Here is a 26,178-nt window from a genome sequence, read left to right as displayed (position 1 = left end):
AGAGTTATTTATGTAAATTATTTTTAATAAATACTCAATAAGTCTATTTTGTGTTGTGGATATTGAAGCTTTTTAAATGAATAAACTTAATAAAAACATAAATAAGATGTATAGTTTTTTTTAAATAGTCGATAGCTCTGCAGACTTGATGTAATGTACAAAACATTGTTATATATCTGTAATATTATGCACAAATATTCACTAATGACATTTCATATTTTGAGATTTTTCATTTATTATCAATATATGAACAATACTGTTATAGAATTACTAGCTTTAATTATAAATTAATGTTTTTTATTATTGATATTTAAATTCTTCTGTTATATCTAAACATTTATGAAATATTAAAGACAGCATAGATAGCAATTCATGTTATTTTTTGTGCTTTTTACTGAGAAATTCTTAAAAAAGGAAAACACTTTTTTTTTCAAAAACCCCCGTTCAAACATTTTAATTTTAACAGATTTGAGTTGAGAAAAGTAACACCTTTCAGACCTACTATGTGAAAAAATTGGGTACAAAAATTTTTTTTTGAGCATGCTCAGGCCCACTGTGCATAGTAACTGTTTTTTAATGAATTAATAGTTTTGGAGTTTTTAACTGAATCCAGAAGTGTGTTCAAAACATTAACCACTCTATTTAAGAAAAAGTATTCTCTTTGACAACAGTTATTTGTGAGCTGTTTGATTAGTCGTTCCTTATTTCTTCTAACTGCACCTGCTGGCCCAGGACAATTGCCAGATTTGGACTTGTTTGGAGGGTGGATCCAGGATGTAGTATTAAGACCAGTGCTTTCCTTAAAATACTGAATTGCATCTACCCGTATGCTACATGCTTTGATTGATTGGATATTGAATAGGGCTAGTCAATCTTCATATTTTTTTCCCCTTAATGAATGGCATAATTTAGTGGCTCTTCTTTGTACTCGTTTGATAACTTTTTCATTGACTTTGTTGAATGGAACCATACTCAAGGTGAGGTCTCACAAATGTGGTATAAAGTATTTTAAATATTGAAGGGTTCCAGTATCTAAACGCCTGCTTGAGTGAAGCTAGTGCTGCATTAGCTTAAACTGCTACATGTTTTGATTGAGCTGACTACTTTAGATCGCTAGTTATTAAATTTCCAAGACCTCGCTCTTGGTTGGTAGACAATAAGTATGTTCGGCTGTTATTTTGATTTTGTATGCTAAATTAATATGTGTATGCTAAATAAATATTTGTGGTCATAAATTATTGTTTTGGACGATTTTTTTAACGTCAATACTTTGCATTTGCTTGCATTAATCTCCATTTTCCAATTATCTGCCCATTTAGCCACAGCATCAGGATCTGTCTGCTGCTGTTCAATGTCAAATTGATTCTTTATAATATTTATTAGTTTGAAGTCATCAGCAAAGAGTTTGAGTGAACATTTGACAACATCTGGCATGTCATTTATGTACATTATAAACAGTAGAGGACCTAGAACAGATCCTTGTGGCACACCACTCTGAACTTTTATCCACTCAGAGTAGTTTTTGTCAACAAAAACTCTTTGTTTTCTGTCCATAAGAAATGCTTTTAGCCATCTCAGTAGTTTACCTTTGAAACCATAGGCCTCTCATTTAACAACTAACGCTTCATGACAGACCATGGCCTACTGTAATTATACGGCCTGATTTGTTGCATTTTCCGGAAAAAATTAAGAGGCCAGTTTTTTTACGGCTTATTTGTAAATTTTAAATTATGTATGAAAGGTTTTAAAAACAACAACAATAACTATATATTTACCAGTGAATATTATACAAAGGTGTTGAATAAAATATTGAATTATAATATTGTAACAATTACTATATAAATATTTGCTTGCATGCATTGGTTTATGCTTTTATAGTCATTTAATATGTAATGTATTCTGAACTGAATAATATGTGAATGTATTCTGACTGATTGCCTGTTTCATTATATTCCATTAGAGAGTGGAATAATGAAAAAGACACACAGACAGTCTATTATTATTACTGTATATAGTCGAACTGCTTTTTTATGAGATGTTATTTAAGTGGAGATAATTCCAATAATAAATGTAAGTGAACTTTATATTTAAAAATAACTGTGTTACATTTTTTTGATTTGTTTTAGTAATAAAATGGTTAATAAATGTGTTGTTACAAACTGTAAAACTGGTTACTCTAACAGTCCAAAAAAGTCAACATTTCATTTTCCTGAAGAATTTGATTTGCGAGAACGATGGATATACTTTGTTAATAGAAAAGAATGGGTTCCATCAAAATATTCAGTTATTTGTGTGAATCATATGATGACAAATTTATTAACTTCTAAAAAAGATGCACCTTGAAATGGAATCTTCTTCCAGTTCCAACTATTTAAACCAATGAAATAAGTGCATCATCGACTCTAAGGTTCCAAAGTTGCCCCGAAAAGAACCAACTTTGAGATATTTAGGAAAAGATGAGTTTGAAGATTTTCATATTTCTTTATCTGAATGGTTTCGTAGTGGTCATAATTGCAAATTAACAAACTGTAGTATGTTGGAAAATTTTCCTGTCTATATTAGAAATAAAGCCAATGATATGAATTCAATTTTGAGTTAAATGAAATTAGATACTATTCTCCTCAAGGCAGACCTCCATATTTTGCATCCCTTAACGTTATGCACTAGTTTTATGTCACACTTCATCACAGTCTTATAAGTTATTGTTAGAACAACTACCTTTACCATAATTTAGTTTATTTAGAAAAATCCAAAGTGATATAAATGCATATAAATGATATAAATGCATATAAATAATATAAAGTGATATAAATGATATAAAGTGATATAAATGATATAAAGTGATATAAATGCATATAAATGATATAAAGTGATATAAATGCATATTAAGCTATAACAGTTTTGTTACAAAAACATTGTGTATCAAGTGATTGTGTGCTTCTTGTGGATGAAATGTATCTGCAAAAAGCAGCCCAATATCTAAGTGGGAAATAAATTGGTGAAGATTCAAAAAGTAGTCTTTATAAAGGTGTTGTTGTTTTTATGATTGAAGGACTTCAAAAAGCTATTCCTTATATTGTGAGATCATCACCTGAAGTTTGCACAATAGGATCATGGTTGAAAAAAAAAATTGATAAGTGCATTACCTCATTGCATCAATCAGGTTATAAAGTAAGAGCTATTGTTACAGATAATCATTCTACCAATGTTAATGCATTTTCAGAGTTACATAAATCCTATACTGGAGATGGAAAACTATTTATTTATCATCCAGCTTATAATAGAGTTTTAAAAACATATCTATTATATGATATAATCCATTTAATAAAAAATGTTAGAAATAACTTGGAAAACATTATGCAAGATATTGCATTGTTGTCTTCAGAGATATTAGAGTGTCAGCTTTCTGAAGATAGCATGGAAGTTGCTGTTACTATAGCAGGCTACATTGCTAAAAAAATTGAAAAAAAAAGATTTAAATGTCTATCTTGTGGTCAAAAAATGGTTTCTACAGACCAAGATGTTCTTAATATCGAATATCTGAAAATATTATCCAGAGGTGGACTTATATGTCCAAGTCAATCCTTGTCTGATTTTATTTATCATCTTTTTAGTATTCTAGATATTATTTCTCCTATTCTAATCAAACATTGCAGTTATTCTTTATCACTTAAAAGTTTTGCAGAACAAATTTTTAAGATTTATTATAGCAGTGTTGATTTCACATGCGAGTATCACCAAGAATGGAGAATTAAATATGTATCTCGAATCGTTATTAATATTTTTTATAATAATTTACAAAAAGAAACTACAGATTCTGTAAGAAAAGATCAGGTAAAAAAGTTTAAAAAAAGATAAAGAACTGATAGCTAGTGCTAATAAAATTTTTTTTCTCAAACCCTTAATACATATAAAATTACAAACCTTTATTTTTATTTGCTAATAACAGTTGTAAGTAGTCTTTGCAATATGTAAGTTTGTTTTAGTAGCATTTTGATACATAGCTATTTGAAAGCCTATTTCAGTATTTCATATGTTGTTGGAATATACTGAAACAGGAAATCAGTTAGCGAAAAATATTGTATAGCATAATGTAATTACATGATGATAATCTCAGGTATTCCTCGACCATTTTAATAAAATAAGCATTTGCCGTAAAAAAACTGGCCTCTTAATTTTTTCCGGAAAATGCAACAAATCAGGCCGTATAATAACAGTAGGCCATGGACAGACTTTATCAAAGGCTTTAGCAAAATCCAGATAGATTATGATTGCGTAAAGGCCACAGTTCAGTGCCTCTGATGTAATGTCTATTGTCTCTAATAAATTTGTAACACATGATTTTTGTCTTACAAAGCCATGATGATGCTTAGTGATTAACTTGTGCTGAACCAGGTGACTCATCATATGTTTTTTCAACAATCTTTCCATGATTTTACATAATATGGCTGTTAAAGATATTGGTCTATATTCAGATGGGTTGTTTTATTTACCTTTTTCTTTATATATTGGTATCACATTTGCTTCTTTCCAATTATTAGGTAGATACCTGTTTCAAATGACGAAAAGAAGAGAAATAAGCCAAGCTAAACCAGTGGCATATATATATATATATATATAAATATATATATATATATATATATATTTATATATATATATACACACATATATATAATATATATATATATATATACACATATATAAATATACATATATATATATATATATATATATATATATATATATATATATATATATATATATATATATATATATATATATATATATGCATATATATATATACATATATATATATATACATTTATATACATATGCATATATATATATACATATACATATATATATACATATATATATATACATATATATTTTTTTATAATTTACCTCCCCAAGGCCGAGAAGGCCACTACAGATGAAGAGGCTACTTGTGGTTATAACCCTCTCTCAACTCTTTAACTCCGAAACACGAACCTTGACGAACAAGGCTGCTGCGCGGAGAAACAAGTTGAGCGCGGTACTACCAGGGGCGTGGCAGGAATCGAACTCGGAACCTCTCGCTCATGAAGCGAGTGCTCTACCACTACACCACTACCGCATATATACATATACATACATTTATATATACATATATATGCATATATATATATGTATATATATATATATATATATATATATATATATATATATATATATATAAATGAGTATATATATCTATATATATATTTATATATAGATATATGTAAATATATGTATATATACATATATATAAATGCGTATATATGCATATATATAAATGCATATATGTATATATATAAATGCATATATATATGTATATATACATATATATATAAATGCATATATGCATATATGTTTTTATATATATATATATATATATATATATATATATATATATATATATATATATATATATATATATATATATAGACACACACACACATACACAGCACTAAAAGAATACATACAGTGTATTTGTCCCACTTTTTTTCAGCATCATAAGGCTCCCACCGACTTGCAGGAAAAATGTGTTTGTTTTTTTCGTACCAGCTGCGTAAACAAACTTTTCCAGCATGCGACTATAACATTAGAACAGATAAAAAACTAAAATATATAAAAAATAGTTAAAACATAAAACTTTTTTTTGAAAACGCTTTTCTTTTAAGGCCAAGAAAATCTATAATCAAATATTATTTTCACATACTTATTGTTACAACCTCTCTCTCTTATTCTCTCTTAATCCTATAACTATGAAAGATGAACCTGACAAACAGGGAAACAAGTTTTAAATTAAATAATCTAAATACTAGAGTATGCGCCTCAATATATGAAGTATGATGCACTTAAAAGTATGAGGCATGATATACTTCAAAATATGCACCTCCAAGTACTCTGAACCCAATAGCTAACAAGCTGGATATTTTTTATAACTTCAAGTCTATTTAAATGAAATATAGAAAAGCACTTTTGTAATTTAAGACATTCATTTTCCTTTTTAGGCATTGGCAGGCTATACTTGTTACCTAATATTTCTAATTTTATATGGTAACCTGTGTCCTTTGTAACCTCTAAGTCATCAAGGCCTACCTTTTTAGATAGTTAACTAAATGCCAAGTTAAAATAACCACTCCTGACATCTAGTATAACATAAGTACTACTTAAGTCATTAAAAAAGTTCATAGAACTTGATCTATTAATTTACAAAAAAAAAGAAGAGGAAATAATTAAATATTTATGTATAAATCTGTAATATTTTAAGTACTTTAAATACTTAAAATGTTTATAATTAAATATGAACATTTTAAGTATTTAAAATGTTTATATATTAAAAATTAAAAAATTTTAATTGTGCATTAAAAAAATTATTTAAATTTTACTAAACATGTTTTAAAGAAAAAATATATTAAAAATCATGTTCTACTTGGAGTCTTAGCACAAGCCATAATCGATGAATTGGTTTTAGTTCATGGTGACCAAGCACCAAAATATAGTACAGTTGCTAAGTAATAATAAATAAGGCTCACTCTCAAAAAAGAAAACTAACATCACATTAGATACCCCACCAATTAACACATCAAAATCGCAAGAATAGAGTTGAGGCATGTAAGGAAAATTTAGCCCCTTTCAGAAACAGTTCATGGAGATTATTACAAGGGATGACTCATGGTTTTATTTGAGACAAGTTGGACACAAGTCAGCTAATGCTAGTTGGGTTGGTGAAAGTGAAAGTCTAAAAACTATTATAAGATGTGACAGATTTGAGCCCAAAAACATGTTCTACATCTTCTTCAGAACAACACGTGTTGTTCATATGAGTTGTGTTGAAAAGGGAGACACCATTACTAGACAATATTATATAAGAAATTGTTTGAAACCTCTTATATGCAAAATAAATAAGCAAATACCTATAACAGGAACTCAAAATTTTAAATTTCTCTATGATAACGCTCGACCCCATGTAACTCAAACCATCACATATTGTCTTAACCAAGCTAGAATTACAATAATTTACCACCCACCATACTCACCATACTTAGCTCTATCTGACTTTTTGGGTATACAATTTGATAAAAAAAATCATAATAACGATACTGACGTCAAAAGTAAAAAAAACTTCATAACGGTTAAACATGAACTACTTCAAAGCTTACCCAAAGAAGAGTATAAAAGAGTATAAAAAAAAAACCCCAAAGAGTATAAAAAAATGTCTGACAAATGGTTTGAAAGGATGCAAACTTGTATAGATAATGATGGAAATTATTCTGAACATTTAATAAAATTAAATTAAAAAAAACTCTTATTTTATTCTTATAGTTCTACGAACTTTCCTAATGACCTAAGTATCTAAGCATGTCTAATGACCTATCAGAATAATTATCATAGACATAAAGATTTTTTGCAAATTTTCAAATTCTTGAAACTGCGCAATTGTCTTCATAAAAATGGCTTTACTTTTCAACTTTTCAAACAAAAACAATTTTAAAATTAATTCTTAAATTTTATACCTCGTCCTTACTAATAGAAGCATCTTGTGTTATGCGAATGTCTTCGTATGCATCAAATGAAAATAATGGTCCGCTTTTGCCCCTTGCCTTGTTAACGATGAAATCATAGAAAGTATAATGCTAGACAGAAAGTATAATGGTAAACAAACCACAAGAATTACAAGTCTATAATAATAATTAAGTTTATAATTTTTAAAAATCACAATTTTAAATTTAAAGTTTAAAATTCTCATATGAACATAACATACAGGTACAATTACATAGATAATATATAATTTTATAACTGTATAACTAAACTTATTTGAAGCATAATTTCATAATTACATAATATAGCATAATTACATACATGAGGTATAATTAGATCTTCTTTGACATACATCAAACTAACTACATCAACAGGTCTGTAATTAAAAAATTTTTTTTTGAAATATTAAAAAACACAAAGTTAATTTAAAATAAAAAAAATCTGAAACAAGTGGAAAAATATGTAAAAAAAGTAAAACAAGTAGTAATTCAGTAAAACAAATGAGTAATTTAGTTACTACAGTAATCATAAATATACAATTCAAATATTTGAAATAAAGCTCAGAATTATTTTCATTACTTTAATTTTTTTGTATACAACAAGAATATATATAACAACAAGATAAAATAAATACACAAAACTAACAATTCTAATTGAAGTTTGCACTCCAGAAAGTGAAACAATGTCTGTTTTAATGTTAACAATGCACTAAATAGTTTGCTAAAACACAAACACTAAAAACAATATAAACCTTAATAAAGAATATTCCCTCAAATATGTCTCAGAATAATATAGCGACATTTAAAATTTTATTTTAAATTTTTGATAAACTAAATGGTTAAAATGTAATTTTTAAATAAAAAATATTTAAGTTTGGACAAAATTTTTTTATTAAAAATTTCATGAGTTTAACTTTTTACTTTATTACTATCATACATGATGTCATAGATGTCCTGATGTTAACATATCATGAATAGATGTCCTGATGTTAACGTATCATAAATAAATAGGATAGTTATATTTGAACACATGCAAGTATAAAGAAATTGGCAGGTTCAAACACCATACCCCTACCAGAGATATAATGGGGTTCAAACTCCAAACTCTTTACCTATGACTAATGAAGCAAGCACTCTACCACCTTGTCACTATCAAACACTATATAAGATACAGGATAATAAGCAGCAAATGTACAGGATAATTAATTAATACAGAATATATTAAATAATTGCATAATAAAATCAGCACCAGCAAGAGTTTATGTAATACCTTGCACTAAGCAGAATAAAAAACGCTTTTCTTCTTAGTAATAAAATTTTTAATTTTTAAAGTCTTTTAATGTTAAAATATAGATACAATTTGCAGCAAGCAACCTTGAAAAAATAATACCATATTTATTTTTATTGTAAAATTATTTAAAAAATGACTATTAGATGAGTCACAGTCATTCTACAATGTGATTAAAAAGTCTTGATAAGAAAATAAGATTAAAAAAAAATTATTAATTTATTCATAAACAAACATAAAGAAACCAATAAACAAAACATGACTAACACATTGTCAACTTTATTTAGTTTAGACGCCAATTTTATTTAGACCCGACAAAAACAAATACATTAACTTTAAATTAAAGATAGCACTGAAAAATAGTTTCTTTGCTTAGTGCAGAGAGATTAAGTGGAAAAATAAACACTCAACATTCACAACTTACCAGACCTAACATTATTGGTTAAAACTTTATTTCCTTTTTTAGCTAATATTTTCACTGAACAAAAAGGTGACAAAGTTTTGTTGTATTTGCTTCCTCTTTGTGTATTTATTAATTTATGCAAACAATTAATTTATGTTAAATACTTTGTTTTGGGCAGTTCAATAACAGAAACAGTCCAAAAGTTTTGGGATTACATCTAGGTACAGCACTAAAAATATTATTGAACTCCAAAATTATTAATTGCCAGAAAACTACTATTGTTTATGGAGCACCACATATTGTTTAAAAATTTCAACATAACAGCAACATAATAATAATAATAATAATATGTATATATATATATATATATATATATATATATATGTATATATATATATTTATATATTTATATATATATATATATATATATATATATATATATATATATATATATATATATATATATATATATATATATATATATATATATGTATATGTATATGTATATCTATATATATATATATATATATATATATATATATATATATATATATATATATATATATATATATATATATATATATATATATATATATATATACAGCGGTGGCCAAAAATTAAAGACCACTCATTTTTTAGTTGGTTTCTTAATCTTTAAATTAAAATTAAAAAGATTCTAATTGACATATTAAATTTTTTTTTATAATATCTTGTTAATTAAACGGATTAAAGTCGCATAATTTTTTTAATCTAATTCTAGTTAAATAGCATTTAACTTATTAAAAAACTGATGAGTACTTATAAATCTTCTTTAAATAAATTGGACAAAATTTAACAACCACTTTCAAATCTTTAATTTGCACTTATTAAAAATAATAATCCATTATTTTTTTTAACTGTCTTAATTGCTTATTATGTTGGCTATAAAATAAAATGTCGAAACCTGAGTTTCGATATCAAATAAACATTTATTTTTTGAATTGCAATAAGGATATAAAAATATTGCAAAAATGCGTGCAAAGATCGAAGAAAAAGACATATACGCGGCTCTTGTATTAAAAAAAGAAGGCTATAGCATCAGACAAATAGCAGAAAAGCTCGGAAGGTCTCACTCTTACATTATTAACATAATTCAACGATACAAAGAGACCCGGTCAATTAATGATCGTCATAGGACTGGATGCAATAAAATTTCAGATGACGTGATGTTCGCTCGTTAGTGAGATTAATGAAAGAAAACAGACAAGCATTATCTACAGACTTGTCTACGAAATGGACACTGTCAAATGGTCTGAAAGCAAGCTCTAGAACTGTGCGAAGGGTCCTCCACAATTTAAATTATTTATGGCGTGCTGCTGCAAAAAAACCACGCTTAAATAAAAAACAAAAATTTGCCAGGAAAGAGTGGTGCAAACTACAAAAAAATTGGTCAACAGATCAGTGGAGCCATGTGGTCTTTAGTGATGAAATGAACGTTGAGGTAGACAACAGAAAAGGTTGCGTAATGTTGCATAGACTTCCAAGCGAACGGTTCGATGAATCATGCATTTTAAACTGAACAAAACAAGGCAATTGTTCAATAGGCATTTGGGCCTGTATGAGTGCCTGTGGAGTTGGCGTTTTTCATTTATTCCATGGTAGACTCAACAAAAAAAGGTACATCGAAATTTTGGAAAACTCGCTTATTCCTAGTATTGATTTATGGCAGTTGCAAGATGGATTTATTTTCCAGCAAGATAATGCGCCGTGTCATAAAGCGCACGTTGTTAGCGATTGGTTCGATTCTAATAAAATTCAAGTGCTTCCATGGCCTGCCAATAGTCCAGACTTGAATCCAATAGAGAATTTATGGTCGTGGCTTGATCACAAGCTTGGTAAAGAACAACTTTACAATTTGGAAGATTTGAAATCTTCTATCTCTCATCATTTGAAAAATGTGCCTGATGAAGTAATCAAAACTTTAATGAATTCAATGCCAGAACGAGTACAAGAGTGCTTGAAAACAAATGGAGGAAACACGTTTCTAAATTATTTTTTTATTGGTTTTGAAATATTTTTAAAACTTAAAAATTTTAAAATTTTGTCCAATTTTTTTTCCCATTTATATTTTTTACTAGTCAGTTTTTTTAATTTTTTAACATTATTGTGTAAAAAAATTATAAATTCTTTTATAATAAATATAAAATACAATAGAAATTCTTTCTAAAAATGTTTTTCTTTTTTTGATACCTTTTTCCAAAATAAAATTATACTGAGGTTAAAAATAGATTTTGAAAAAAAAAAAAGAGTGGTCTTTAATTTTTGGCCACCGCTGTATATATATATATATATATATATATATATATATATATATATATATATATATATATATATATATATATATATATATATATATGATTTCAGTGTAGACATCGTGTATAAGAGTGTATGTTATATTAATAAGAAAACATCAAACAATACGAATTCTCTTAAAATCTGAAAAAATAAAGAAAAAATTAAAGGAGAAAATTAAAACTCTTAAAGTTGAAACAAAAAAATTCGACAGTAAAGTATGAGAAGCACTTGAAATACAGAAGCACCAATGTTTCCCATCGAATGGCGGAATAAATCTCGATAATGGGCAATTTGTTATAACTAAATTTTGGACTCCATTTTTTATATTCTTGCGTAACGAAAAAAGAAGCCATTCAACTGCTGACGTCAGTTAAAAATTTTTTTATTAAACTGTTTTTTAACGTTCAAAAAATTTTGTAATATTTTACGAGCTGATGATGCTGGTATCCATAACCCATTGAAAATTTCTCAAAATAAATTATTATTTGTATTAAAAGAATTCGTATTGTTTGATGTTTTCTTATTAATATATATATATATATATATATATATATATATATATATATATATATATATATATATATATATATATATATATATATATATATATATATTATCATTATTGTTGTTATTATTAGAAGAAGAATCAAGTTATTATCAATTTGTTATCATAAATCAAAAAAATACATGATTATCTCTAGTTTATAACTATGCAAATTTTATTTAAAAAAATAATTTATAGCAAATTATAATTTTAAAATACAAAATGCAAAAAAATAATCTCACATAAAAAATAACATCAAAAAAAGTTTCAAATAAAATATAGAAGTTATAGAAATGATGCTGTAACTCATTAGAGTCGAAACTGAAATTATGTAGAATTTCAGTCTATAACAGCCAAAAAATTCAACAAGGATTAAAAACAATATACAAGATCTGAATTTGTTACAATTTAGTATTTGTCAATGTGGTTCTTAAATTAATTTACATTTGTTGACTCAATGATTTTTTGTGTCAGTACATTCCAGTCAAAGTATAACCATACAAAGAGGAAATTTTTTGTCTGATTATGTTAAACTTTGTGTTCTTATTGACATTTTGACTTCATAATTGACATTTTTAATTTATGATCTCTTGCTTGGCCATTAGTATTAAAATATTCAATTCGGTTATGCAAATCTATTTCGTCAAATTGTTTTACTAATTTGAACATTTGGATTAAATCACCCCGCCTTCTTTTGTTTTTCAATGAAAGCAATTTTAGTTTTAAATTTCTTTCTTCATGACCATAACTAACTAGACATTTCGCTTTAATTTGAACTTTTTCAAGTCTATTAATTTCTCCATTCCAATGGGGGTTCGAAATAACTGCTCCATACTTGAGCAGTTGAACTAATGATTTGTATAATCAGGTAATAATACTTTCATTTATATATTCAAATGCATGTTTAATTCTTCCTATTTGTTTATTTGCTTTATTAATCACATAGCATATATGGTGACTCCAATCAAAATCATTCGAGATAAATATTCCAAGATCATTTTTAACTTTTATTTGCTCTAGTATAACTTCATCAATTTTATATTTATATTTAGAGTTGTTATTTCCGAAATGCATTACTTTACATTTTTGCGAGTTAAATTTTATTTGCCAGTCCTCTATCTATTTTTTTAAAACATTGAGATCATTTTATAAACTGATGTTATCTGATTCCGATTTAATGACTGCTAATAGTTTAGTTTCGTCAGGGAATAGTCTGCCTTCATTTTTGATTTTAATTAATAAATCGTTTATAAATACCACAAAGAATAGTGGACCTAAAACTGAGCCTTGAGGGACTCTACTATCAATTTATTTCCATTCTGACACAAATTCTCCAACTATTACTCATTGCAATCTTTGACTTAAAAACTTTTACACCACAATAATAATTTATTTCTAATCTTGAGTCAAATGCTTTTGCAAAATCTAATAATAACACTTCATTTTTCCATCTGCAAGTGCTTTTGTGATAAAATAAATTGATTCAAGCAAATTGGTAGTGCAATTATTTTTATTAACGAAGTAATGTTGTTATTTTATTCTCAAATTGTGCACTACTAAATGTTTCGTTATCTTATCATGTATAATATGCTCCATTAATTTGCATACAACAGAACTTAGTGAAATTGGAAGATGATTAGATGGTTCCCTTTTTAATCAGGGCTTATTTCCAAAGGTCGAAAACAACACTTGATTCGTAAAACTTGTTAAATAATATTGATAAAGGCTTGCAAAGTGATTTAGAACACATATTTAGAACTTCCAGGTGAACGTTGTCTACTCCTACAGTTTTTTGTACATCAAGTTTGTCAATATGAAATTTAATAATTGCTTCTGTAAAGCTTGGATTCAGGCATTCAAAATTAAATTTATCACTAAGTTTTGGGATGTTTGTGGAATTTTCCTACTTGAAAATTGAAACGAAATACTTGTTCAATGTACTCGCTATTACACTGTTTGTAGTGGTTTGTTTAATTGCTCCTTGAGCCATCAACTTGAGCCAACCAAATGATTTTATTGATTCCAATGTAATGCTTTTATTATTTCCTTTGTAGAAGTTTTCTGTTAATGTATATGCATACACCAATTTAGGATTTAGTTTAGAATTCAGTACTAACTTTCTTTTCAAATCCAAAATATTTTAATTTCCAAATTCAAATGTTTTGATGCTGTGACCAACATAATAATATTTTGTTTTGACCTGTCACTTTGCAAGCTTTGATAATTTACATGTTTTAAAAGTGAGCTGAAAAAAACAAATTCAAGGAAAAATTATAAAAATAAACAAACCATAAACTGAAAAGAGAAACAAAATCTTTACCAATGATAAAACAAATAAAATATTAACCAGAAAAAAAAAAGAGAATAAAATTTATGTTTTTTTTTTTTAATTTACAAGAGTTTCTATTTTCAAAGAATTTAGAAAAAATCGAAGTTTTAAAGTTATTTAAATCTAATTTGAAAAAAATCTAATTATTAAAAAATTTAAAACTTTGATAATTTCTAATGTTTAAAAACGTTGAAAAAAAAACTGTTTATAGAATTTGAACCTGCATCAATGCCAAACTAACAGTTGCACCTCAAATATATAACATTAAATACCCCTAAGCGCTACTCTGATGTTGTGATATATGAAAAACTATTGATTTAAAGTATTAATTGAGACACTTTTAAATTAAAAAAATTATTAGTTTTATTAACTATTAAATGAGACAATTTTTAACTAAAAAATGTTATGACTTTATTTTTACTGGTTTATTTATTTTATTATTTGTTAAGATTTTGTTTATTTTTAATTTTCTCTTCAGTTTAGTTTGGTATTTTCAGCACAATTTTAAAAGTTAAAACGCAAGTTAGCGAAACAAAATGCTAAGTACCATGGCCAAGTTGTCAAAACAAAATAATATATGTGTAGTCAGATAAAGTGTCTCACCGCATGCCTACCCATTATATAATATGATACAATGTGATGGTTTGGGGGTCATATGAATTGAAAAAGAGCAACAAAATTGACATTTATTGATAAAAAAATGGATGCTTTGTGGCATATTTGGGACAGAAAGATTTGTGACAAAGCATTTAGACACATGGAAAACTTTAAAAAATATAACAACAAGAAACCTAAAATTTAGTCAAGCCATATCAGCTGAAGCCAAAGGAAGTCCCACTTGAAACCAATTTCCATGAAATTTGATCAGTTTGACATTATTATTAACTGCAAGATTTTTTTTTTCCCATAGTAATAACTTTTTATTGAAAAGTTTTTTCTTTAAATCTTGATAGTATTTTGTTTTTTCAAATCTTTTCTTTAGATACAAGTTTTATTTAAAATTTACCTGTTGATAAAATTTAGTCATAAAAATAAAAGGTAAGATTTTTTTTATATTATTCTATATTATATTATAGAGTACAAACAATTTTCATTGTATACTATAACTATAAAGTTTATTTAAATAAACTTGTATTATGTGAAATTTTATAATGATTTATTAAATAAAACTATAATACTCTTAATAATATATAAAAAAAAAGAATTAGTAAAAATAATGATGATAAATCAAAAAAAAAAATGCACCAATTTTTTTTTTTAAATTATCAACTTTATTTTTTATATAAAAGTTTTTTTTCAAAACAAAAAGCAAGGAAAATAAAAAACCTTAGCTCTGTAAATTCTTGACGGAGATCTCTTAAACATTGCTGTAAAAATTTTTGAATAGTATCACCTTTCTTCATCTGAATTTTTAAGAAAGTAATTGTATGTATATGTATATATATATATATATATATATATATATATATATATATATATATATATATATATATATATATATATATATATATTTGTGTGTGCGTGTGTAATTTTGTTTTCATTATATGTATTATATATAACACATATATTACATATAAAACACATAAATTTACTATTTGTTATTTGATATAATCGATTTAATTAAATATAATTTTTAAACAAATTAATTAAAAGACATTTTTAAAATTCAATATTAAATCAAAAGTTTGAAGAAACCCCATTAAAAAGTCTCAAATATTAATTGCATAACTTAGTAATAGAAAAGCCTGAACAAAAATGTAGAAAGAATCTAATCAAATTAAAATTGATAGAAAATTTTAACTTTTAAAAAAAATTTATTTTCATTAAATGACTGTAAATCCTTATTAAACTAATTTTTAGTTTTTTTTGCCAGCATCCCTTATTAGTTAATTAAAAATGAAGTTCATTTGCTCCTTTTTTTCTATATATTAAAATAACTTACTAAGCATTTTTTTCGATGACCAGAACCATCCCAGTAACTATATGTCACTTCAACACTTTCAGCTTAAAAATAATTGGTTAAAATTTATTAAAAACTATAAATAATATTTTACTCTAAAATACGAATTTAAAAAATAAATATTTTAAAAATAAAAACCTTTGATTTGTTCTTGTTTTTCAACCCATTCTTGTCTCAAGCGCTCTCTCTCTTTATTTTCTTCTTCCTAATAAAATTATTTATAAATGTTTATTTAAACAATTTGTATTATGAAAAAGTTCTTGACAACTATTTGTTAAATAAAAAATAACATATAAAACTTAACTTATAAAGGAAAAAAATACTAACAATAAAAAAACATCTAATCAATTAATAAAGCCGAAACTAAAAAATTTGTTGTTATTTGTATGTTTGGAATTTATTATTTAATAAATTAGTTAATTATTTTTTGTTTTGGCTTTGTCTATATTTATTTTATTATCTAATAAATTAGTTTAAAAAAAAGACTACAGCTGGTTTAAAAAGCAAAAAAATACTTCTCTATCTTTGTCAGGTAAAAAAGATGTATCAACATCTGGATTTTTACCCAGCCTTCGCCCTGGTTTTATTTCTTCAAAATGAGCTAAATTTTTAAAAAATTTAAAAATAACATGTTAAAAGATCAATTCATTTTAAAATGATATAGACATAAATAAAAATGTTATTAATTTTTTTAATAACTCATTCAATGTTTCAACGTAATTTAACAATTTTTTCATAGAATGGATAAAATGGATTTTTAGATTTCCACATAAAATTGGAGACTTTATTGGAGAGACTTTATTGGAGAGACTTAATTAAAGATTTTATTTGATTTATAGCTTTTGAGATTAGATATTATTAGAGATTAGATATTATAAGAGATTAGATATTATTAGAGATTAGATATTATTAGAGATTAGATATTATAAGAGATTAGATATTATTAGAGATTAGATATTATAAAAGATTAGATATTATTAGAGATTAGATATTATAAGAGATTAGATATTATAAGAGATTAGATATTATTAGAGATTAAATATTATTAGAGATTAGATATTATAAGAGATTAGATATTATTAGAGATTAGATATTATAAAAGATTAGATATTATTAGAGATTAGATATTATTAGAGATTAAATATTATCAGAGATTAGATATTATAAGAGATTAGATATTATCAGAGATTAGATATTATAAGAGATTAGATATTATAAGAGATTAGATATTATCAGAGATTAGATAGAGATTGTATTTATAGCTCTTATCTAACTCTTTACAAATAATATCAAATATCTTATATCAAAAATACAATGAAAATCCTTATATCAAAGATACAATGAAAATCCTTATATCAAAGATACAATGAAAATCCTTATATCAAAACTAAAATGTAGATAAAATGTAGATCATTTTTATCGAATATCATATTTATCAAAAATATAAGCATATTTTTAACTGAATCATACCAATTGATCATTCAAGAAATATGATAATAATAACAACTATTTATTGCTGAAATTTAACAAAATAAAAATTAAAATATAACAAAAATTTTAGTTTTTATAATGTTAAACTAGAGTGTGTAAAAAGCACACTCTATATCAGCCGGTGACTTTATGTTCACTTTTAATATAATTGTCTAATTGTTTTTAAAATTCGATTTGTTGGCAGTATTTTCCATCAGTAGATGTCATAACACCTAGATCTTTTTCTAAATCGGAGACTGCAATACGAATTCGTATGTTATAACTGTAGTCTGAGATAGTATATTCTGGACATATTGTACCAAAAGATTTTTCAAAGCTCACACACCCTAACACAAAAATACTTTCTCCATTAAGCTTTAGCGAAGAACACATGCGCTTTATTTGGTCTCCTTCAAACCTTTACTTTTCCATCCGATAACACATTTAACTTTGACTTATCACTGAAATGACCAAATCCCAGAATTGTTTGTAGTTCATTAATGGTACTTGGCTATTATATTGAGCACTACTTAAGTTTATCTTTACAGTTTCAGGATCAACTTCTAATCATATTGTATTATTCCAGAAAGTTTCGGAGCATTTAATTTAGATTTATGTCTGAGTGTTCTAAGACAATGATGGTTGATGATGCAATGATTAAAAAAACTTACCTGATGGGACTTAACAAGATACTGTCCATTTAGAGATATTTTTAAGGTTTAAATTTAGTTTTGCCTTACTCAAGGTGATTTTACTATCTTATCTTTTTTGAATACATAAAGAATGTAGCAGTTTTCCCTCTTTGAAATTTTAGGCACCCTGATCTATTCGGTCTTACAGTTTTAATAGTACAATTATATTTTTTCACCAATTAAATCAAATAATTATTGTTTAAAACCAAATCATCACATTTTATTTTCTATTAGTAAAAAATGAATAAGTTAAATTAGAAATCAATAAGCAACTATCAAAAGAACGACAGTGAAGAGGGTTTCATCTTACTATTGTCATCCTTTAACATCATTCTACTGAAAAAAAAAAGTTCAAGAGAATAAAAGTAAAATAAAATAAAAACTGTAACTTCAATTCATCATTAAAAAAGAAATATACTTTCATTCTCATCTTCTTCTTCTTCCTCTAAGCCAAATGATAACTTTGAACGCTTCTCTGTTTTTTCTTGCTCCTTTTTCTTTCTTTTCCTTTCTTTTTCACTAATAAATTAAAAAAAATTGAATGGTCATGCATACTCTAGTCATGACTTTAAATTGTTCCTATAGCTAGTGAGATTTTTTAGTCATTGTGAAAGTAAATTATTTAGAGAAAAGAAAACTCTGATATAAAAGCCCTTATTTGATTGTGGGTATTGGGAGAAAAAGCTTGTAAATCTTGAATGGTGATTTCCACACAAAAAAACTGAGTCCTGATTTACAAAATAAGCTAACATAAGGAAGGACATCCTGTTGTAAAAATATATTTCAATTTTTCCATAATGTCATTTTTCAAAACAAATTTACTTCCAACTGCCTTTTACTCTATCTGTCCCTTCCAAAGGACAGGACCGTAAAAAGATGCAACTTTGCTGAAAAGTCACACAAGATAAAGTTTAGGTTAATTGAACTAGAGATGATAGCATATCTACCAATTCTATATTTAGTAACTTGTAGAAAAGAGAAAGATATGCAACATTACAAAATTGAAACAGAAACTTGGGAGCTAAAGTACCTCTAACTACTTTTTTTTAACTTTGTCTAGAAGAGGGAGGGTATTATTAGAAGAACCAGCTTAAATGTGACAACAGTATTTTATATAGGGGAAATAAGATGTAGAGAATACATTTAGGAGTAAGGAAATTGGTGAGAACCACAAAGAGAAAATTTTGGATTGTACACTTGAAGACTGAAGTATAAAGTTAGATTGTCACAAATAAACCTACTTTAGATGTAAGATTTATTTAATAGTTTCAAAAACTTTCCCAGATACACCATATGAAGTAAACTTACCGAGAACAGACTTTCATTTATAAAAAGGCCTTTGATATATCAAGAGCAATGGTCTTGATATATCAAAGAAGATTCCTAACCGGCGTTTGTTCTAAAAAAGATGTCTTTTAACCATTTTTTTAATGTTCTGAACATCTTGTGAATGTTCAAAAAATGTTTTTTTCAGACTGTGCCGGCTGAGCTGATTGGGCAATAGTTAGGGGGTCTAAGTGTTTTCCAAATTTTTTTTTTAAATTCTAACCACAGACTTTGGTAAGACTATTTGTAAGACAAGCTGAAGAAGAGTTTAACTGAGAAATAACTTTAGCAATGGAAGACAACAACTCCTGAGCAGAGTCAAATATGCATTTTTATTTGAAATTGTATCTGTATTTGGTAGTTATAGACTGAATTAGCCTATTTGCATTTGCATTTGATTGAAATATATTTGATATGGTAATTTACCCAAAATAAAAACACCTTAAACTAGGTTGTTTTTTTTGGGAAAAACGAAGATTTTTTTTTACTTTTAACACTAAAATATGTTAAAAATTTGTTTGTAATAGATATTTGTTAAAAGAGTTGTTTTATTCTATTTAGTATATATTTATTGATATTGTATTAAAGAAATCTTTTTTTCTAAACCTAGCATACAAATATTTGTATTTGGAAAATGTTGTTTACATATGTTCTATTTGAATTTGTATTTGGAAGTCCGAAATTAACATATTTGTATTTGTATTTGATCAACTGTATTTGACTGCAACCTTGTTTCTGAGATTTAAGGTTGGTTTCCATATATCTAAAAGTAGTGCGACAAGTTTTGTCTTGCAAGACTGTTTTATGGTTGTACCATAGGTAAAATATGTAAAGCATTACCTTCACGTTTTATTTCCCTATTTGTCTCCAGGAACAAATTCACCAGAATTTGTTTCCAAACCAACAAATCCAGATGGTACATAGTTAATACCGTCATTGATCCTTAAATAATTATGTAATCAAATTGCAACTTTTATAATGTTTTCAATATTTTCTGAAGTTGCTTTTATTGGACGTCTAAATACTCTCCATTTAGCTACTATAATTCTAAAGGTGTTTTCAATTGTTTGTCTAGTCCAAGATAATCGATAGTTAAAAATACGTTCTTTAATTGTCAAACTTTTACCAGAAAAAGGCTTCATTAACCATGATTTCAATGCAAAAATATCATCACCAACTAGTAATAGTGGTACTTGTGTGCCATTTGATAGCTGTTGATTTTTAGAAAGTTTGAATAAGTTGTTCTTGAAAGCTTTACCCATTTTACTTTCATTGAATATAGAAGCATCGTTATCTCTGCCATAGCTACCTATATCTACCAAAGTAAAGCTATATTTTGCATCACATATGGCTACCAAAACCATACTGTGATTGTTTTTGTAGTAGTAATATGATGATCCAATCAAACTAGGAGCTTCATGTTTACCATCTATGGCCCCTATACAATTAGGAATGTTCCATTCATTTTCAAATTCATTTGCCAATTTTTCCCACTCATTTGATGTACTTGATGCATTTAGATAACATGGTTGTAACACATCCCAAATAGCCTTTTGTTTCATTTATAATGTTGCATACTGTTGTTTTGCCCAGTCTAAAGTAAAAAGCTTGTGTTTGTTGTGAATCTCCAATAGCCAAGTATATAGTTTGACGGCTTTGACATAACTTTTTTTGTAATGCTAGGTGCAATCATTGATAACAAGTGTTCATACCTTTCAGGCAACATTTTGTAAAAACGATGAAAAAATTCTCTGTCATGAAGTTGTAGCTCAGTAATAAGTGTGTTAAATGCTCCTTTTTCACAATGGTTTTTAAACAATGAGTTTTTAAAAAAATATTACTCTTTTTATTACTAGAATTAATTATTAGAAACTTATCATTAGAAAAAAGTTAAAGAAGAGTTTTCCAACAGTACCAAAGCTGATGATCAATATCTATTATTTTTTTGGCTGGAAATAAGTGTTGTTGGGAATCTGGATAACTACTTCTTAAAAAAATTAGTCGAACTAAAGTTTTATGTACATATTTTTAATGTGGTGTTTTGAAATAAATTTTTGTAAATGCTAAAACTCTTCACAAAAATTATTTAATTTTTTTTAACGTTTAATTCTTGAGCGTTTGTTTTTTTAAATCTTTGTTATATTCCCAGTTAATGGTAAAGTTTTTTGTTATCATTAGAACCTGTCTATATTTTTATTTGTGTATACTTGTCATATTTTAAAAACATTTTTTTTTACAACAATTTGTAGTGAAGATAATTAAAAAAAATCTTCAGCTAAAAGCACATATTTCATAAAATTAGTAACAGGTTCATAATATTATAATATATATATATATACATATATATATATATATATATATATATATATATATATATATATATATATATATATATATATATATATATATATATATATATATATATATATTTATATAAAAAAGGGGACATTATTTGTTTGGCTTCACGGAGGTGATAAAAACATTTGTTTTGAAAACACTTCTAAAATACTGCAGATGTTGTTGCGCGACAGTTGTCGCTATATATACTATATGGAAACCAACCTTTAGTAAACTGAGAATAATGGAGCTTAGGGTTAGAAAGCACATTTTTGCATTTAAATAAAAAAATGGCATTATGGAAACATGTCAAATCACAAAAGTAAAGAACTACGGACATTTAACAACAACAACAAAAAACATAGTCAGACTTTAATAAACTAAATATCCATCAAGGTGTATTATGTTACTAAAGTATTAAGTTAAGAGAAAAATGCAGTGGCTGGAATAAATTTAGTGAAAATTAATATCAATTTCTGAAACCTAAACTTAGCTTGGAGGTTTTAACAGTTTTATCACCTGTTTATTGGTAAGGTCCACATCATTATAACAACAACAAATACTAATAATCTACTTCTGTCTTAAGTGGCAAAATAAGTGTTCTACTCATAAGGTTTCACTCAGATCTGAGTGTGCTAAGCAAGACTCAGATCTGAGTAACAAAGAAAAAGCTGCTAAGTTTATTTTTTTATTAAAGTCAATTAATTAGCAGAAAATAAATTCAGCACTGAATTGTATAGACTAAGTTGCTATTTGAGTCTGATATTCACTTGAACTGACAAAATATTATGTCTTGAAAATAATAATGTTTTTATTATACTTAATCAAATCGTTTAATTAAAAACAATTTTAATTCTTGTATCTTCAAATGAGTATATTATTGTTGAGTTTATAACAATTTATTCAACCCAACAAAAAAAAAATTAATGGAAAATGTCAAAGATTTCAAAACCAACGAGGCTTGATTTTGATCATAAGGCACCAACTGCTTTAAAAGAATGGAGCATTGGAAGCGAACATATGAGAATTTTATTGAGGATTGTGGAGAGGATGCTTGAGGCAAATTTCACTTCATTTCATCATTAATTTTGTATCATCCAATGCTTATTTATTCCAATTATTATTACATTAAAGAGTGTGATTCTTATAAAAGTATTGTTAAAACCTTGAAAAATTTATACATAAAAACCCCTAGTGAAATTTTTGCAAGGCATCAATTACTTAAAAGACATCAAACATCAGGTGAGTCTTTAGAAGATTTTCTTCAGGAACAGCATAAACTCAACAAAAATTGTAATTAAAAGATTTTTTTTTTTTTTTTAAACATCTTTGTTTCCAACAAGGCTGCAAGCAGCTACTAATTAAAGTTGGAAGTTACCGAAAGGAAAAAGATGAAGATTGTAGAGCAAGATAACAATTGACGGACAACTTAAAGGATTGCAAATTATATGAATCAGGAGAGCAAGATGAAGGAAGCGAATTCCGAAGAACTGATGTTTGAGGAAAAAAACTAGACGCATAAGCGCTTTTGGAGCACTTAGGAACAGTTACAGAAAAGGGATGACACTTAATTGAATGACGAGTAACACTAGAATGAATTTTAATAGATGGTACAAGAGATGCTAGCTCTTTAGAGCAGTGTCCATTATAGTATTTGTAGAAAAGAGAAAGAGAAGCAACATTACGATGATGTGATAATGGTTGGAGGTTGGCTGCAAGAGCAGGTCCAACTATGTTTACAATGCATTTTTGCACCTTGTCTAAAAAAGAAAGGGCATCATTAGAAGAACCGCCCCAGATATGGCAACAGTATTCCATACAAGGCCGGATTTGAGATTTATAGAGATAGAGAATAGAATCCAAAGTAAGAAAGTGACTAGCTCGATAAAGAGATGCAACCTTAGCAGGAGCTAATTTTGCAACTGATTTGATATATGTTTTCCAAGAAAGATTGGAAGTAAGAGTTAACCCTAGAAGATGAAGAGTGGATGACTCATTGAGTACATCACTGTTCATAAATATAGAAAGATCTAACTTATTGCGATAACGATTGGCTGAAAAAATTGAGTTTTATCTGAATTAAAGTTCACCAGCCACTGTGAGCCCCATGCTGTAGCAGAAGTGATATCCTTTTCAAGCTCAAATTCCCCCTCCAAGTAATCAGAGGGTGTTGGTTTCTTGTCACGACAAGAATAAATGGTAGTATCATCAGCAAACAATGTCACCTTAGATGTGAGAATATCTGGAAGGTCGTTAATGTAAGTTAAATAGAATATAGGGCCAAGGATAGAACCTTGAGGAACCCCTGAAGTTACAGAATAAGAAGAAGAGTGCTGTCCATCAAGGACAAATTTTATACTAGGATTGGAAAGGAAGGATTCAATAATCTTAAAGATGTTGCCGGATACACCATAAGAAGAAAGCTTATGGAGAAGACCAGCATGCCAAACTTAATCAAAAGCTTTTGAAATATCAAGAGCAATGGCCTTAACCTCTCCACCTTTATCTAATGCATGATAAAACCTATCATGTATTACTGTTAGCATATCAGCTGTAGAACGAGAAGATCGAAATCCATATTGATGGTCAGAAAGTAAGTTATTAGATTCTAGATGAGGAATTAAGTGTTTGTTGATTAAAGATTCAAAAACTTTGCTTATGATAGGAAGAAGACTAATGGGATGGTAGTTAGACGAATCAGATCGCTCTCCAGAATTTTTGAAGATGGGGATAACAGATGCCGCTTTCCAGCAGGCTGGAAAACAAGATTCTGATAAGCACTTGTTGAATAGTTTTGAGAGAATAGACGATAGCTCCGGAGAACACTTCTGCAAGACAATAACAGGTATGTTGTCCGGGCCACAAGCTGTAGAAGTATCTAGACAGGAAATCACTTTAGATACAGAAGTTGGAGTGATATAAATGTCAAGCAATGGATCAACCTGTTTGTTGGCAATAACAGGTAGAACATAACTAGTGGAATCAAGAGATGATATTGATGAAAAGTTTTTAGCAAACAATTCAGCTTTGTCTTTAGGTGAGGTGACAAAGTCTGAACCATACAAGAGAGGCGGAATTAAAGATTTGCCCTTATTATTGATATTATTAAAGATTCTCCAGAAGTCACAAGAGCCTAATTTTTGAGATGAGATACGAGATTTCATGACCTGAGAATAGCGTGTTTTGGCGTTAGACAAAACTTTTTTACAATTGTTTCTGGCAGTAATAAACAGATGTATGTTTTCTGGAGAATTGTTTTGCTGATAAATATGGAAGTAACGGTTTCGATTGGCAATTGCAGCAGCACAGTGTGAGGAAAACCATGGAGGAGAGTGAGGCTTGACTTGGAATCTTCGAGAGGGAACAAAAGATTCCACGCCAGCCTGAATCCACAAAGTTATGGAAGAAGCACATTTGTCGACAGGAAGACAAAAGATTTCTACCCAAGGGCCATCACGAAGAAAATCACGGAAAGAATCCCAGTCAGATTTACTGTAGTTGTAAGAGGTTCGATAATAGGGGGATTCAGGTGATGAAGAAGAATGAGATATTAGTTTTAGAGAGATCAAACTGTGATCAGAAGCGCCTAAGGGTGAATGTGGAGAAACTGAGTACTGACTAGGATCAGAAACAAGACATAAGTTGAGTAGAGAACGTAAATGATTCGGATTGTCTGGAAAGCGAGTTGGAAAGTTGACTATTTGAGTTAGGGATTGAGAAAGGCAAAAGTTGTGGGCTTTAATGCCTGCAGAGTCACTGACACTAGAGCCAAGCCATTTAGAGTGGTGAGCATTGAAGTCACCGACAACAACTATTATAGCTGATGGATAAAGAGAGAAGGCTTGGTCAATATGATCAGGAATAACATCAAAAAGAGTGCAGTCTTGAGATGAACGAGAGCGGTATAGAACAAAGAGAAAGGCAATAGAG

General features: G+C 27.3%; 1 protein-coding gene across 1 annotated transcript in view; it reads right to left on the bottom strand.

Annotated features, from left to right (window-relative positions):
- LOC100209091 (protein FAM50A) overlaps positions 1 to 26,178 on the bottom strand; it is a 67,060-nt gene that overhangs the window by 4,106 nt on the left and 36,776 nt on the right. The window contains exons 4-11 of the mRNA XM_065818299.1: positions 19,004 to 19,104; positions 16,939 to 17,024; positions 16,562 to 16,628; positions 16,406 to 16,467; positions 15,790 to 15,866; positions 7,888 to 7,942; positions 7,542 to 7,661; positions 5,505 to 5,615 (exon numbers count right to left, since the gene is read on the bottom strand). Of these exons, the coding sequence (XP_065674371.1) occupies positions 5,505 to 5,615; positions 7,542 to 7,661; positions 7,888 to 7,942; positions 15,790 to 15,866; positions 16,406 to 16,467; positions 16,562 to 16,628; positions 16,939 to 17,024; positions 19,004 to 19,104 (679 nt within the window). The remainder of the gene's footprint in view (positions 1 to 5,504; positions 5,616 to 7,541; positions 7,662 to 7,887; positions 7,943 to 15,789; positions 15,867 to 16,405; positions 16,468 to 16,561; positions 16,629 to 16,938; positions 17,025 to 19,003; positions 19,105 to 26,178) is intronic.

Source organism: Hydra vulgaris, chromosome 14 (genome assembly GCF_038396675.1).
Source record: "Hydra vulgaris chromosome 14, alternate assembly HydraT2T_AEP".
In the NCBI taxonomy this organism is placed as follows: domain Eukaryota; kingdom Metazoa; phylum Cnidaria; class Hydrozoa; order Anthoathecata; family Hydridae; genus Hydra; species Hydra vulgaris.
This window is presented reverse-complemented; position numbering and strand designations above follow the sequence as displayed.